At 48.4% G+C, this 17,420-nt stretch overlaps 1 protein-coding gene across 9 annotated transcripts in view; it reads left to right on the forward strand.

The window, feature by feature from the left end:
- The window catches only part of SIL1 (SIL1 nucleotide exchange factor), a 97,081-nt gene that overhangs the window by 12,993 nt on the left and 66,668 nt on the right, over positions 1-17,420 (forward strand). For 8 of the 9 annotated variants that reach the window (XM_080398315.1, XM_080398319.1, XM_080398313.1 and 5 more), the window contains 2 exons: positions 9,649-9,763; positions 12,812-12,947. In XM_080398315.1, the coding sequence (XP_080254441.1) occupies positions 9,659-9,763; positions 12,812-12,947 (241 nt within the window). In that variant the 5' untranslated portion in view covers positions 9,649-9,658. Of the gene's footprint in view, positions 1-6,829; positions 6,930-9,648; positions 9,764-12,811; positions 12,948-17,420 lie in introns of all 9 variants that reach the window. The other variant, XM_080398317.1, reaches the window with a different exon arrangement.

The raw sequence follows: 17,420 nt of genomic DNA on the forward strand, positions 1-17,420 counted from the left end.
GAAGGTGTAATACTTGGAGTCTCTCCACGAGCCTTCATTGCGCACAGCTCTGTGGCCCAGGCTTGCAGTTCAAATGTCCGTAGCGAAGCGGTTGCTGGAGCCTTCCCTGCGGAGAGGAGCCATGCAGACGCTGCGGCCCTCAAGCGCGACTCTGGTGGCACGTGCAGGGTCCCGTGGTGGCTGAGGCATTCACAGAAATGCTGTTTCATAACCTCTGCTAGGATTCGTGAGACATGCAGAGGCCAGTTCCCTGATTTGTCACCATGTCATAAGGATTTAAGGTTGAGGAGCTCTTTGAAGCACCGAAACAACTTGTTCTGCCATGACAAGGTGGTGATCAGCGGCAGCATGACTTTTCTTCCCCAAGGAAAACGCTCTTTTGCACAGATCACAAGCTGTGGCTCTGCTGCTCTTTGAAGAGACCAGACGAATTGCAGAGATGGGCGCTCTGTGCAGCATCAAAGTCTGCCCATCTGAAACTGAGATGCTAAGGAACTCCAGCGCAGCATCTTTCATGTCTAGGCAGCAAAAGAAAAGAAGTTTCTGAACTGGGAGTCACTCGGGGGATCAAAGCTCTACTTAGCGGAGGCTGATGAGGCAAGAGGCAGGACGACAGCAGGAAGGTCACAGCCCCTGCAGATGTTCTGGGCCATCTAAGAATGGCAGTTGGGCCTCCAGAGGGGTCTGTGAAACCTTCACCTTTGCTGGAGGACTTGGGCTTGCATCTACCCCTGAGGAAAGATGTGTATTGTCCAGTGCCTGTGCTTGGCTGGAGCAATTCTGTGGTGCCTGAGGGATTTTTTTAATTAAAAGGATGCTGAACTGTCACATTTCAAACTGCTTTTTCTGTACATTGCTACAAGTAACATCTAAAGTAGCTCTAAAAGGCAAAAAAACCCCCCAACATTCCCCAAAGTAAGGGTGGCAGATGATGAAGAATAGGAGAGAGGAGTGATGTTCTCTTTCAGCTTCCCATGTCAGTGCATTTGCAGCCCTTGGAGCTCTTTGCTGTTTTAACTTTCCTTAGGACAAAACCTGCTGAACGAATGCTGCCTGCTCCTGGCTGGCTTCTGCTTTGGCTTTGGGCTGGGGAGGCTCTTATGCTCAGGGATCAAGACTCGCTTTTTAATTTTGGTGGGAAATGCCTGGGTAGAAGAATGGGAATCATCATGAGAGTTGCTTCTGGATGATTGTACTGGTAGTCTCTCAGTTCTTTCCTCGTGCTCATTACTGTCCCAGGGCTTATTTAATTGCTTAAGGAAGGCATCCCCTGAGACCACTTTAAAAGTACTAATGCAGTGAAAAAAATAAACAAACTTGGATAATGCCTTTCATCCAGGCATGTCAAGATATCGCTGCAGACCTTAGTGGAAGGAGCCCTGCAATTCCCTTGGTTATAACCGTGGTGTCTGTGTTAGAAGTGGAGCAGCTGAGCCCCAGCATGAGGAATGGCTTGTCTGGATTCACGCAGGGATTCAGGGCAAAGCCAGGAGTGGTCCCGAGCGAGCCGGCTTGGAGTAGGTTATGTTCATCCCTAGAGAGCCCCTTATTCCCCTTCAGGAGAGGGTTTAGGATTGGCCTTTTGGGGCTTTATTCTGGGTTTTGCTGCTGGTGGCTGATCTGGCAGCTCCTGGGTGGATTTGGCCCAGGAGGCAGATCCCAGCGGCCTTTTCAACTGGGAGCTTGTTACAAAACTGGAAGTGTGGGGGGAGCCCAGTTCGCTTGCAGGTGAGGTCCTGAGCTGGGCATCTGGCCAGGCACCCTGTGCAATTAATCTGGTGGGCTCCCACACCGTGTTGAGCCTGGCCGCGTAGCCGGAGCACGCAGTGGGCGAGCCATATTGCTGCCTGTGTACTGTGCTGCTCCCTGCTGTGACCTGTACCCGTGGGGTGTCACGTCAGGTAAGGGCTGTCGGCGTTGCTTGGTGCACTGCAGAGAGGTGAGAAGATGTGTTTTTCATAAACGTCGCATCTCACTGTTTCTGGCAGATCAATAGGGCTGCTGGAGGAGCCCTTGGCTTGCCCGGTGTCACGTTATCTCTGCGCCAGGTGCTCCATAAGGCTGCGGCAGGGGGTGATGGGTGATAAGGGAGAGATGGGAATCCTCATGGGAATCCTGATGGGAAACCTCTGGGCTGAGCTGGAGCTGGGAGTGAGGGTCTGGGCCGGGGACAGGCTGAGTTACAGCCATAGGGGATAGGTACTTACGCTGGGGCAGGTGGCGTGGTGCAGGTGCTGCTGTGGGTGTTGTGTGCCCGATACATCAGCGCTGGATTTCTCTTAAGACCGAGCCTGAATTTTGCATGGTTTTTTAACCTGTTAATTGAGTCCCTTTATACAGAAAGAGACTGGCACCTGACAGGGGAAGGAGGTTGGTATTTGATGGGAGACAAACAACAGGAGGAACAGCCAGAACTTGGAAAATACAAAAAGCTTTTTCCAGAGGGGCTGGGGGTACATCAGTTAAACCTCTGGCTCTGCGGGCCCAGCTCAGCGGGACGTTGGGGTGCCCTGTGGCCGGGCTGGCGTGGTGGGCACCTGCGCTTCTGTCGGATTCTCCAAGCTTGTGGAAGCGGAGCGGGTAAAAGAGATTTGCTGAGCACTGGCAGATTCCTGGGCTAGCCTGAGCCAGGGTGTCAGCGTGCGGATAGGGGCTGGTGGAAACGATAGACACATGGGGGGAAATACCACGCAGTTGTATGTGCGTGGGAAGCTGCAGCCAGGAGAAGGGAGTAGGTACGGGCAGGAGGAAAGACGTTTTCAGCTGGGGTGTGAGGTGGTGAGGAAGGGGAAAGCTGTTTCACGTGGTTGAGGTCAGGCAGCGTGGCAGCTTTCAGAAAGTTTGACCTGAAGGTCCCTGCACATGTGTTATCTCCAGGCAAATCCTAAATTGGTGCAACTCAGCCCCTGTGCTCTGGTACGGACTTGAATGTGCTTGCTAGCCCCGAAGCTTTGTGGAGCGAGGGTGTTGTGTACAGGCAGTCGTGGAGCCCTGTGAGATCAGCTGCCAGAAATTCAGGTAGATGCATTTTTTTATAAATAATAAATGATGAATTCAGTCCTCTGATCTCTGAGGCATGCTGTGCTTTGGTACACAGCATCCTGAGCGGAGCAGAACATCCCCCCATCCTGGACCCAGGGCTCTCTGGCAGGGAGGTCTGAAGACTGCCGGGATGTGCCGTGCAGCCCCTGGGATCGGGGTTCTTGCTGAGCCACGGTGGAGAGCGGCCCCTTCTGCCATCCCGGCTAACGAGTGGGTGGAGAGGGTGACGGCAGCCTTGCTCCGACTTCAAACCACTGAAGTGTAAAGCTCTGCTCTTGCCCTCTGGAGAGCACCGTTTTCTGTGAGTGCTGGTTTCTGAAGAAACCCATTAAGTAAATCTAATTGATAGACTAAACGATGTTTAATGTTAAACTGTGCAAGGCTGTTTGTATAAACAACAGGGTCGGAGTTCCTGTGGTCGGGTGGAAGGGGCGATGTTGGCTTTACCCACGAACAACCCGCAACAGCCCACTCCTCGCCCCTGCGCAGAGCCACGACAGTGCCAGCGAAGCTGCCAGGTGCCGAGAGCTGCCCACGCCGTGCCCGGGCACTGCTGCGCTGTCCCCTGTCGCCCGATACATCTGTGCTCAGCTCTCGCTGGCATCGGCACCCAGCAGTGCTTGTAGGAAAGACCAACGTTAGGTGGTATCATAGATCAGCTGTGTTAGAGGGGCTGCTGTTAGCTGGTGGCTAAGAAAGTAGCCTGTAGGGGTTATTAATATTTATTGTTATTATTTGTTAGTGGCGGTTATAAAAATTGCATGATTGCACAGTAGATGCCAGGCGCTGCCAGCAGGTGTTTCTGCCATGGTTACCCTTTTCCTCCCTCCCCATCCCTACTGCCCTGTGTCAAAATTTCTCCCTGTGCACTGGTCCAATTTCAGAGCGGTGCTTCTGCTGCAGGTCAGAGCAGGACCTGCTTCTTGGGGGCAGGCTGTACCGAGCCAGCAGAGCTCGAGCCGTGATTTATTCCTGTAAACCTAAAAGCGTGGCTTCATTGGTGTGTGGGTTCTCCGTAGGCAGCCAAATACGGGAAGGTGTTCCCACAACTTTTTCCCTTGTGTAGGAGTGTTTTTAACACACCAGAGCAGAGTCCTGGTAGGAGTAAATGATGAGGAGCAAGCAAGGAGAATAAATATTTTAAGCAATTTCATAAGCGGCATCAATGGGACGGTCTGTATTGCAGCTGTGCTCTCTCTACTGAAATGTTGGTAGCTTGAGGGTGTTTGCAAACAAGTGGTGCTTGCTGTCTTGTCTTTCACCCATGAGTGTAGGGCTTTGTGCTGGGGTGGGACCCTTTGGCAGGGGTTGGGGGCTCTTAGTGTGGTGGGCTCCTGCATGGAGCTGGGGATACTCGCTGGAGGCATGAGTGTGCCTTCCTAATAACAAAACAACAGGAGGAGCAGGGCTGCTGGGAGCATGCCGAGCATGGCAGAAGTGGATGCAACATCAGACCTCAAAGAAAGCTCTGTGGAGCCTGCACCAGCCCGGTGTGGAGGGTCTGTACCCAGAGAAGTCTGTTCCTGCCCGGTTTGTCCTGGGGGGCTCGAGAACAAACAAACCGGGGCTCCACTGGGAGCATTGCCTCAGTCCCTGAAGGAAGCTCCTTGTTATGTTTAGTTTTGCCATTCAAGGCTCTTCTCCTGCTTTGCATATGGTGATAGATAGGTTCATTATTATTATTTTATTCTGGTTTTATTATTAGTTTTCATTCAAATCCATTTCTTTGATCAGTCAAGTGTATTCAGGTCTCTCCCACGATCTTTGTAGTTTTAATATTGGCTTTAATGAAGGGGAAAATTCACTCCTGCATCCTTTTGGAAATGTTGCTGATCAGGACCTGCCTGGCAGGAGGGAGCTCAAGACGGGTGCATGGAGCAGGATGTTCCTGTGCCTCCTGGCTGCTTGTCCATCAGCCATGCAGAACCACAGCAGTTCATCTGGGTGCTGCAGCTAGGACAAGTGCAATTAATTGCTAGGCCTTGTCTTGGGGAAGAAGCAGCATGAAAAGAAGATGAAGGTGGCTTTTAAGGGGGGAAAATTTGTGTCAGAGACTCAAAAGTCTTGTTCTTACTGAAGGCAGTAGGGAATGCTCACATCATGCAAGGTTTGGTAGCTCAGTCTGGTTCGTGCAGCATCCTGCCCATTGACTCGCATCTTCCTGCGGGATCCTCCACATTAAAGTGTACTGCAGGTAACCATCTCCAGGTAAACATGTTTGGCAGGACAGGACCTGTGCCATTCTCTTATGAGAGCCATTGAGTTTTTAATATGGGCAAGTTGTCGTCTTGTGGCTCCAGTTTCTCGAGGAAATCCAAGGAATCCTGTGCTTCATGACAGAAGCCATGGTGCAATGTCCACGTACTGTCAGGGCAGGGGGAGCTGTGGCAGGTCTTCAGGATAGAGACCTGCTAAGTCACCTGGGCTTGTGCCCACCAAAACACGAGTATTTCTAGGCTGGCTTCTCTTAGCTTGGTTTGTACTTAACAGGAGCCTTTGTGTCTCTGTGCTTCTGGGAAGAAGATGATTGTGTTTGCAGATTGGTCCTGCTCATCTCTTTGAAAGCAGAGGGTTGTGCAGACCTGACTGCAATGAACGGGGAAGGGCAGAGTGTCCTGTGGCCTCCTAGTAATCCTCCGTTTGCCCACCAGCTGTTTCCTCTCTTACATACAGGCAGAATTTCAGATTAAAACCTCCTCTTTCTCCTGTTGGTGTAGCAGCAGGCAGTGGAGGAGGGACTCCCAGCCACAGGACATTCCCAGGGCATCTGACTGACACTGCTCTGCTCTTCAGTAGCAAGCCAGCAAACCCAGGTGCTCATTATAGACCCAGGGACCCTATTGCTCAGAGGAAGAAAATTTCAGGTCAGGTCAGCTAAATTTCCTTCTCTTCCTCTGTTGCATTGCACATCACTTAGGATGTCATGCTAGTCTCAGCCATAGATGCCAGTGTCATTAAAACGACATTGTGTTTGAACAGGGATCTTGGCTTGACACTGATTGCAGTATGCGTCCTGAGTGCACCTCTTCAATCAGACATCCCAATTTACACATCTATCTTTCAAACAGTTTCCTTAACTGTTATTGCCCATCAAACTGGCTTCAGCGTAAGAGGTTGTGAGTGCTTGGAGGTCTTGGTGCCACTTGGTGCCACAGCTGAAGGGGTGCTTGTGCTGTGTTCCTTGATGTCTTTGATTGTTCTCCAGTGCTGCCCTGTGCTCAGCAAACGGAGCTTTGTGAGTTACTTGTGTTTATAGACACACAACCTGCTGGTGGTGCTTTTGTTACCACCGGCCATCTCGATGAAGGGTGGCTGGGCAGATACTCACCCTGAGCTAGTAAATTTGAAGACAACTTTGCAAGGCTGCACTGCTCTGTCGATCCCTAGGTGAGAACAAGGTTTATCTTATTGTTACTGCTTCCAGTTGGCTGTAAAACCAGAGACTGGCAAGGGGGCTGGGGAGCTCTCTGGGATGTCCATGTGCTCTCCTGGAGCAGCAGATCAGAATTCAGATGAGGCTTCAGATGGATTTATTGGAGTGGCACAGTGTGCGCAGCATGGGCTTTGAGTTAGGACATGAAAGCGTGGTGCGTTCCCAGCAGCAGAAGGCATTAATGAAATATGTTCCTCGCGCTGCCTTGCTTTGAACTGTCACCTGTGACTACGGCAACCGCGTTCACAGGGCTGTGTGGCACTTGCTGATGCATAGCTACTAAAATCAGTAAAAATATCCCTGCTAATAGAGAACATAATGGCAGCACTGCTGTTTCTGTGGCCGCTGGTGCAGATGGAGTTTTCTGGAGCCTCGGAGCACAACCTCCAGTGCTGCAAAGCTGAGAATATTGCCTGCTCTGACAGGAGGACTGCTGCCAGCAACAGAGGCTTCTGTGAGTCAGACCCTTTGCTCTTTTCCTAGTACCTGATTTTCTTTGACAAAAGAGGGTGATTGGGGGAAAAAAACCCCACTTCACCCTGCACAAGGGGGGTTTGTGGTTCTGGTGCTGACCAGCTGCTGCTGTACGTGGGTGCTGCTGGATCCCAAAATGATGTCCTTGACTCAGAGCACACGCTCCCTATGCAGGTAGGGTCACAGTTGCTACCCTTTCTGCTTTGCAAGCTGCAGAGTTTTTTTTCTAAAAATGCATTGTATCCACAGAACATTTGGTTTGGAAATCCTCTCATGCCCTCTGCATACGTCTGTCTTGTAACGAGATGTCAGCCTGTGCAGGCTTCTCTCCAGGAGCTTCAAACCCCCGTGTTTCACATGTTAGCTCCTCCTGCCTACCTGGGACCTAAGCAAACTGCTAATTGTTGTGCAGATGTCATCTTCCAGGCAGGCATGAGGTTGTAGGCTTTGAAGAGGCTGTACTGTCATTTGCTACCAGCCTTCTCAGTACACGTGAGCTCTATTTTTATGGGAGTGCGCGTTTTCTTTCAGCCACTGCTTTGTTGAATTTCTTTTTCTTCTTCTTTTCTTTTTATTTCCAGGCTTGCAGGTAAAGTTTTAGGGATACATCTATTTTTCATTATCCCAGTGCTGCTGCTTGTTTTATAACTAAAATAAAGAACCAAAACCCTGTATCCTGTGTAAAAAGCAGCAGTTTGTTCTGACTTGAGCTGAGGGGAACTGTGTGTCATGGTCAGTCTGAGACTGAAGTCCTGACTGTGGCATCAGGCAGAAGGGCATGTAGGTAGTCAGGGAGCAGATGGAGTTTGAGCCTGTGAATTCTGCTCTGGGCTTTCCAGCTCAGGAACCTGGGTGTTGGTTGTAGCCTGGTTGTGCTTGGTGGTGTCCCAAGAGAGAATGGAGGCTTTGGCCACAGGTTGTCTTTGCCTGTCTTCTGAAAATGGAGACCTTTGCTATGCCAGTTGTAGTTTAAGAAGGGCTTGTGGGTCCTTGAGGTGGTTCTTTGACCCTTTAGAAAAGAAGAGACATTGAAGGAGCATATCAAGTACCAGGCCAGAAATGCAAGGTGAAATTTCCATGCGTGGTGGGAATTGAGCAGGAGAACTCATTGCTGAGGGGTGCTGTGGGTGTCAGAAGTCCAGATCTGCTCCAAAAGCAATTAACAGGAAGAACAGAAATCCAGCTGATCTGGATTTGAGCTCAAAGGCAGAGGCTGCTGTTCAGGGAGAGCCTGGGTCAGGAGTTTTTGGAAGATGCAGAAGTGCATTAGGTGTATTCTCTTTGTGCTCCCTGCTCTGCCGCTTTTTCCTAGATGTCGGCCACTGACCAGCATGATGTGGTGTTTTGCCTTTTATTTTCTTTTCTTGGCTAAAGCAAAAACCAAGCAGGAAGAGGAAGAAGTAACGTAACAGAGTGGGGAGACAAGATAGCAGTAAAGGGGTGGAAGGGGAGGACTCCACTCCCTCCGTGTTCCTGAAGTCTTTTGCGGGCAGAGGTCCTTCGGTGGGAGGACTTAGTACTGGGTGCGCCTGTGAGCATATTTTCTGCTTTGTGGAATGGAAGATGGTTGCTTCAAGGAAGGAAAAAATCTGTGATCTGATGGGCCATCCTGACGGACAACAAAGACAGAAAGCAAGATATTTAGGACTGCATGTATGGGAGGAAATTCTTTTAAACCTGGATAGGAGTAGGAGCAGACTTGATGGAGGGATGAGTAATGAAGGAGTGTTTGAACGGAACTAATCAGTCCCATCTTCTTCCAAAAGACCTCATTTAGTTTAATTTAGCAGCGTGTAAATTTAGAGCCAATCAAAGGAAATACTTCTCCAGCCTGTGTGCTGGCAGGCTGCTCTGTTCCCTACCCCAGCGTGAGAAGCAGCGCGCTGAGCGCTGTGGGTGGATTTAAAGCCTTGTGTGGCGAGGCGGTGGGGACGCTCGTATGTGTGAGCGTGGTTACACACGTAGCAGTGGGGCTACGAGCTCTGTTTCAGGGTGACTGGCAGCCACAAGAGCAGGACCCTTCTTTTCCCCCCCTCTCTTGTTCAGTCAGCGGTCTGTGGTCGGTCGGGGGGGCTGTGTGCCACGAGGCTGCTTCGTGGTCCGCTGCAGGCATGGGCAGAGCCCATTCCTGGGCTCGCAGGTTGGGTGAGCTGGCGTTCTGAGCAGCGGGGAGAGCCTTGTGCTGTAGAAACCACCAAGCAAACCTTGTTGACCTCTGCAAAATGTTGTTTTCCTCAAGAAAAACCTACATATGGATTTAGATAAACCCCTGATCCTTTGGCGGATGGTAGTTTTGTTTAATTTGAACTAACGCAGCTACTTCTGTACTTAAAATGAGGCACAGGCATAAAAAGCCTTCCCAGGATTGCACTGATTTTTATTTTTCCCGTCCATGGCAGTAACGCAGTGATTTTAAACAAGACTTGCAGGTCTCTTCTTATTTTCCAGGAGACATGTAAGCCTGCGTGAGGTCAATATAAGCTATGTTACTTGTCATAAACTCCATTAGCAGTAAAATTGGCCCCTTGCTGTTGGCTGCCCCCAATTAGACCCATGCACTAACACCTCAAGGTGTTCAGTTTCCTGCGGTGTCGCACCCCTGAACCCATGCTGCGTTGCAAAATGTCGTGTAAAGGGTGCTGAAACCTGTGAAAATGTGGACTAAAATATTGCTGGTTTTGTTTTCCTTTGCATTTCAGGCTGGTGGCAATGTCTCACTGGGCTCATCTCCTCTCTGCTGCTGCCAAAGTCAACCTGCTGGTCTTGGTGGTTTCTGCGGTGTTTTCCTGGTCAAGCCTAAGCGACAGAGTTCCTGTAAGTGTTCCTCTCAGCCAGAGCAGCCATGGTCACAAAGGGCTGTCCAGCCACCGGTGTCTCTCCTGGGGTGACAGCCTTACCTGGTCCCTCTGTGGGAGGGATCAATTAAACAGGGTGTTGAAGCGGTTGGTGAAATGCCTCTCCTCAACAGTGGGTCTTCAATAATGATGTTTCAGAGGGCTTCTTCCTTCACATGGCTTGCCTCACCCCAGGAAATCCAGAATATGCTCAGTCCAGAGGGTGTGCAACAGTGCAACTCAGGCAGCTCTCGTTTGCTGGGTGCCACTTTTTGTATTCAAAGTGGCTGCACGCTGGCCCTGTGGCAGGAGGCAGAAGGAATTCTGTGGATGCTGTCTGCCCCTCTGCGCTTGCCAAGTGTGCGGAACTCCCCTGGTTTGGATGTGGCTGCTGAGCCCCAGGTGCCAGGTCCTGCTAGATTAGTAGACCTGGAAAGCTTCCTTGAGGAATCTCAAGCAGTAGAGAGTGGTGGTTTTTTTAGTTTAATTCATGCTGTGGCTTAAAACAGAGGGTCCCCCATCGATACTGGGACGATAGAGGATCGCTGGACCCCATGTTGCTGGACACTAGCTCCTGCCTTTGCATTGCAGCTTGGCCTGTTGGCTGTGACGCCGCTGTCTGGGAGCTGTGCTGTTAGCCAGAGCAAATACAAGGGACAGGTTACAGTATAAGCACTGTAGGCCAGTGCCTTGGGCCCACCTGGAATCATTTAATGATCAGATAATTTGTCTTTATTTTAGGGAGGGAGACTGGAGAAAGAGCACAAGCACTGGGACAGCCACTCAGTGATACGTGCTGGAACTGGCAGGCAGCCTGACACTGAGCTTCAGACAGGATTAATGCGATGGGTGGTTAACTGTCCCGTCACCTTCTCCTGCACTCCCCCTACGATGGCTCCACGGTGGTCACATCCCTCCTTTATTGCAAACAGACCACCCCTTCCTTGCTGAGGCTTTTCAGCTTATTGCAGTTGATTTCAGACTGATAAAGCAAGGAGGCTTTTTGTCTTTAAGGAAATGTCCATTGGTCTTCAGAAAACATGTTTCTTTCTACTATTTTAATTATGAAATCAAACTGAAAAGGATTTTACCTAATTTCTGCGTAAATGAAGAATTGTTTGTGTGTTGTTGCCCATTTTTGTCAGAGATACTAATGAAAATGGGGTATTGCAAAGCAACCGTGGGCCGAGCAGGGGCAGTGACATTTAAACGAACCAAGTCACATCTTTTTATTCTTACCAAATGTTTAGACCACGGCACTTCTCTTAAGCAGAGCCGGTAAACATCAGATATCTCCATTACGTGTTTCAACAGATACGACATTCTGAGGCCTGTTGGTAAATTTACAATAGCCTGTATCGTTAAGTCCCTCTTGGATAATAATATAGCAGTGTAAATAAGCTAAGTAATAACTGCTCGGACTCATTTATTTTTAGTCCTGTTGAGTTCTGGCTCAGAAAATGTTAACATTGATTTTTGTCTGCAGAACTTGGCTTTTTATGTTTATGATCATTACTGAGCTTTAACCATTTGTCATAATTTTAACAATTTCAAGTCTCTGATGCACTAAGCGAAAGGAGGAGCTAAGCTCTGTTTTCCCATGCATTTCCGAAATGTCAATCCCTTTTGACAGATAAAATAAAAACATTTTATAGGTTTATCAACCATCTTCATATGTTACCACTGTTGTTGCTACTTGTACATGTTTTGCTCAGGCTGACATTTCTTTTGCTCAGAAATGCTCTCCTAGCCTGAATAATGGATATTTATATGCAAAGCACCCAGATTCTTCCAGAAAATATGCATGCATTTTTTCCAAGAAGTGGAAGAAGTGAAGGCAGAACATGGCCTAAAATTTCCAGTTAACCTCTTCACTGACTTTTTTTTTCCTTGTGAAGGTGTGGTGAGGGTTAATATCAAAACGCTTCATGAAGTGAGCTGTAACTCTTATTCTAATTGCCAACAATTAGGAGTAATCTTTCCCTATAGGCTGGTTATTTGAAATTGTTCACTGGTGGTGTTCTGGGCGATGTTAGAAGCTGATAATATTCCCTGCAACAGAAACTGAGCTGTCTGGATGATTAGCCTAGACTAGCTTATCTGCTCCTGCGAAAACCAGAATAGCAAAGACCTTCTTCCTGAGCCATTAATAGCTTGGTGTGTGATAGTACGAGGTCGTTACTTACTATGCACTCCCAATAATTTTATCTGTTGCAGTTTTACATGACTCCCACCAGCTCCTTAGGGAGACTTTCCAGTGAACAGCGAGGTTTCCCTTGCAGCAAGGATTTTTTTTTTCCTGCTTTTAATCCTCATTTTTTCCTTTGCGTAATGTCATACCACTCATGCTAGCTGATCTACCACACCTCTGCCATTCGTGTGCTGCACTTGCAGAGTAGGTGGTGATTAAATTGCTGCCTCATTGTTTTAAAAGACTTGGAGGACACTGGGAATGGGTGGAGAAAAGGATGCTCGCGTTTTTATTGTGTGGGCAATTCGGTGTGTTTTCCCTGTGTCCTATTTTGGAAATAGCTGAACTATTTTAGCTGAAATCTTCTCCAAGCCTGAAATAAATGCATTTAAGAGAAAAAAAAACCCACAAACAAACAAACCACAACAACGCTTGAGGCGTTCCACTCGTGTGGAAGACTTCAGCTGAACAAGTTAAAACTTTGACATATTTTTAAACAAGGGAAAACAGGGTCTTAGAACGTTACACAACCCTAGTAATAGTCAGGGCTCCTGGTTCTGGCTGTAATATAGGTGAGGCTCTGCGAAAGCTTGTTTAAAACCTGCAGCCTGCACTGGAATAGGAAATAAGCTGCGTTGCTTTGTTCAGCACAAATGTCATGCTAGTTATGCATGTTTAACCTTTAATATACTTTAAATCTAAATTTAACCATGTGGAAAGAATCTCGGATGTCAAAAAAAAAAAATCTGCTGGCGAGGGAAAAAATTTTGTATTCTCAGCCGGCACTAAATTACCCAGATGCAATTGCTAATGAGCTGAATCTCTTCTATCCAAAAGGAGTTTGCCCTTACAAAAATAGAAGAGAGCGACATAAAAGATGACAGTGGGAAAGAGCCGATAACAGAAGACGATGCTGATCCTGAAGACCTGGAAGTGTTTTACCCCACACATCAGTGGCAAACCATCCGTCCAGGTAACATGCTGATGACTAATTATAGCATCCCTCTGAAACCCCACCTGACAGCACTGACAGCAGCCTGGCAGAAACTCAAAATACCTGTTTGTTCCCATGACAATGTATTCTTTTCCTGGTGTTCAGACAAAGAGGTACGGACTCAGTGACCCAGTACAGGGACAGGACACCATCACCAAACCGGCCAGCAACAGGAGCGGTTGCTGAAGTGCTTGCAGTTCACTGGAGCAGGTCCGAGTGGGCTGCCAGTCACATTGCAGGTGGTGATGTGTCTTTGTCACTAGCTCAGAAGCCTTTTTTCTCTTTGTGCACTTGTCAAGGGACAGATTTTATAACGTTTGTTGGCATGCAGTATCCCAGGTCTGCTGTGCTCCGCTGTGGGCTGGTGAAATGCTGCACAGTGGCAATCTGATTAAGAACCATCAATGTAACACTATGCAGCTCTCTCACAATGGGTTTTCTGTTCCTTGGCTGTTTGAAATCCAGCTTTTATCCCTATCCATACATCCCACAAAAAAAATAATCTCTTCCCTTTTTTTGGGTTGGTATCTTTTGTTAGACGTCTGTGGGACACGTATGGTGAGAAAACACCAACTGAGCAGGCTGACTTCACTGCAAAAACCTGTGCACTAGGCTCTGGGGAGGATAAGCCCATTTAAACACACATGTGCAGATGCACGTATGCATACGTATTTCAGCAATTAGGATGATCAGTAAGCTTGCCTCTGGGGTCTTGAACAAGGTATTTGATCCATTTGTACTTTGGTGTCCTCCTGTATATGCAGGCGTAATACCTTCCCACCTAAGAAAGGTGAACTAAGTAGTAATTACTTTTTATAAAGAGCCCTGAATTTAAGAGCTTTATCCTGTGTGCAGTATTATCATTGAATGAATAAATATGGGATCCATTTGTCTTGGAATTTCTGCGAGATATAGCAGAACAACTTTTCCAAATGTAAATCTTCGTGTAACGTAAATGTCTAGCAAAAGCCCCTAAATTTCACAAAGCTGCAGTATATACTTGTATTCCATTTTTGTACCATTATGTATGGAAGGCGTGTAGTGTCCCTGCTCAGTATTCAGACTGGCAGTTCCCCACCACCCTTGCTGAAGCAGAATGTGTATATACTTGCAGTCATTATAAACATCGTTGCCGGTTTTGTTCAGTAGCACCTTCTGCATCACTTAAGTGTCTTGTTCCGCTTTATTTTTGTAGCAATTGCACCATGGGCATGTGCAGCAAAGGGTCTGTGGAAGTGGGGAGCTTGTCAGCATTCATAGAGGAGAAGAATTTCAGGTGCTCTGGAAAAAGGCTTAAATGGTGGCCTGCCTCATTGCCTAGCCGCTGCGCATCCTTGTTTCAGGTGTGCGTGCCGATTTGAGCAGAGACATGTCAGAAAGAGGAGTCTTCCTTGGCCTCCCCCTGCCAGCCTGGCTTTTTGTCTGCTGTGCATTTCTCTGAAGCAAAATCTCGTGCATGGACTGTGACTCGCACTTCTAGCATGTGTGTTACCCGAAACAAGGCTGGGCCACTTGCTGCCACCCTGAGCCCATCCCTGCAGCCTCTGACCCGAAGGGTTTGACAGGGCCCTGCAGGGGAGGGACGAGGGAAGTGGCTGCACAAAGGATATGCCTTTTGGTCCTTTAGCAGAGGCGTGTGCATTGGCAGTGTGTCTGGTCTGGTGGTTCTGCATCTTCCGATGTTTTCTGGTGTGATTTTGCTCGCTCGTAGCCGAGCAGGGTCCCGACTCGCCTGGCTGGTGTGTCTCAGCGCGGGCCAGTGAGAAGCGCAGCGCAGTGCACGGTCATTTGCTTCCTGCTGGCTGCCTCTCCAGGATGCCTGCACGCCACCTTCCAGGGATGGTCTCTCCTGGGGAAGGAAATGTTTTAAAATCTGGATCTTCGGTTTTGAATAGTGGAAGGGAGCTCAGTGTTTCCCCCCCTTTGCATTCCTGTCTCATCTTGTTCCTGCTCTGAGCTCAACACAGGATTTCTATGCTTCTGTCCAGTCCTGCAGTTGCTCATCTTTTATACATGTATTTCCAGTTTTGCTCTGCTGTTTTCATAGTTCCCTGTTGCTAATTGCATCAAACTGTGTTTCCACTGAGACTGCAGCAGTGTCATCAACCTGTAACCTGTCAAATCCCTCCACCAAATTCAATTGTTATTGTGTATGTAATGCTGCTTTGTGTGGTTGTTCCCTCGCTGCCTACAATGTGAGCTGGATTTTGATCAAGTGCTTTCTTGCACTTTGAGCATGCTTCAAGCTGCTGGAGGTAGCTGGATGCAAACACAGAGAGGCAGTTACCTTAAGAGCTCTGCCGCCTGTAATCTGGAAGCAAGGAGATCAGTTGTCTTTTCTGCCAGCCAGTTGGGAAGCTGACAGGCCGTGGAAAGGTTGGTGAAACTTCACAAAGTCCTTTAACACTTTGTTAGGCATTGCTGGTTTGGACAGAAAGGGCGCACACGCCTTGGAAGGTCTTCTAACACCTCTATTATTTTACTTTTTTTTGGTATCATCTGCAGAAACAATGAAGGCATCTGCAGGGATTCTTATTCTGTTCTTGGTTGGCATCCGTAGAAACTTGGGTTTTAATGGCTGGGACTGCAGTGTCCTCTGAGTGTTCACAGCTATGGTCGGATCACTTTTCATGGTCAGGTCACTGTTCCACCACAGACACGGAATTTTTTGAAGTTATGCTTCCTCCGATGTCTTTCTCCTTTCTGAATGCCCTTTTACCAGGTGATAGTACCCCTGTGAGTTGGAAGCTCTCTGGAGAAACATAGCAGAAGTGATTTGCTTTTGTTGCTGCTTACATTAAGCTCTGCCAAGTGCGTGGAGGTGAGTCTGTCAGCACACAGAAACACCCTACCACTTTTCAAGGTGATCTTGCCTGATAGTTACAGCAACTGAAGGCTGATCCTTAGTCTTTGGGATGACAGAGATGAATGGAAGGATTGGATAGTGTTGATGATTTGCAGTTTTCTTGGGGATTCTGTATATAAAACCACTTCTTCCACATTTCCAGGTGACCTCAAATCACCAAATGACCACTCAACATCCTAAAGCACATGAATACTTAATTTCTTGGGAATTACCTACTTTTGTTATCTGGGGCACCTTGTTTTCCTCTGTTTAGCATTCTTGATGATGATTGAAAGTTGGATTGCATTGACCATCTAGTCATAACACTGACCAGCAGATTTTCCACCTGACGTTACGGTCAGAAGTGGCTCCTCTGGGAAGTTATTGCTGTGAGGATTAAGAAAAAGGATGTGAGGGGCAAGGGTTTAGCTGGGAAAGGAAGAGGGAGTTAATCCTCTCCTCAGCTGCAACCAGCACAGTGGGGAGCCTGGGCTGTGCAGTGCCTCTGCAGAGAGGTTCTGTCCACCTCTGGGGCAGCAGCACTTTCCTGCAGAAACTCGCTGGCAGGTTTCTCAGCTGGCAGTTTGACATTGGGAAGCAATGTGTCCAGTTTCCAAATCCAGATGGACCAAGCGAGAACCTCATCTGCCTGAAACATCAAAATATTTACAGTCTACTCTGCATGCTTTCCGTGTGAGAGGAGCCAACGGTGGGGCACAGAAAGGCTTCCTTTGGTCCAGAGCAGCTCCCTGCAGACCAGAGAAACAGAGCAGAATCCGGCACTGGTGATGGAAATGTTGCAGCATTGGATCTCTCTCAGGTTCGGGGAGCATGTCTCAGTGCTCTGCCAGGCAGAGCATGCGTTACAGGAGCTTGGCTGGCCTGTACCTTCATCTGTGGTTAAACTTGGGGCTTGCAGAGCTCAGGGCTGATACCTGCAGTTACTCTATAGTGTTTGTACTGTTCAGAGTCATTTTCCTAAGTGCCTAATTATATTGCAGTTAAAGAATAAGAAGCCATGAACTGCTGCTGTTGATCAAACTGCCAGAGCGAAGTTGATGTGAGCATGCTGTTGTTGCTGCTTCTGCGAAGATGAAACCATCTTAGGTTCAGCGGGGAGCTGATGATACATTACTTAGCATTTAAATATCCATGGCTGCAGCTTTCTCCATCAGTAGCTATCTTTGCTGTTCATCCTTGTTTTAGGTCTCATTTGCTGCACAAACGAGGTTTTACATGTATGGAAGCATAGCCCTCAAAGAAAGCGTTCACGTTGGGGAGACGGTTTCGGAAGCTGCTTTGAAGGACTTGCTGTGGTTTTGGAAAGAGCAGGACTGAGGATGAGGAATAACTTGGTGCGGTTTCATTGCCAGTCTTTGTCTTCTGCGGGGTTTCGGTGGGTGGATGAGCCAGCACTGCTGTAAGCCAAGAAGAGGTTTATAAAGCTGGGAGGAGGAGGTAATGGCAGGAGGGATCCCTTTGGCTCCACAGTCCTGTGCCAGCCTGTCCCGCAGCCCGTGGGGGGGATGGGCTGGCGAGGATTTCCTTACACCTTGTCAGTGTGCGTCTTGCCTGCTGTTCGCCGGGATGTCCTGAGCTGCACTGGC

Source organism: Falco punctatus, assembly GCF_963210335.1.
Source record: "Falco punctatus genome assembly, chromosome: 8".
NCBI lineage: Eukaryota > Metazoa > Chordata > Aves > Falconiformes > Falconidae > Falco > Falco punctatus.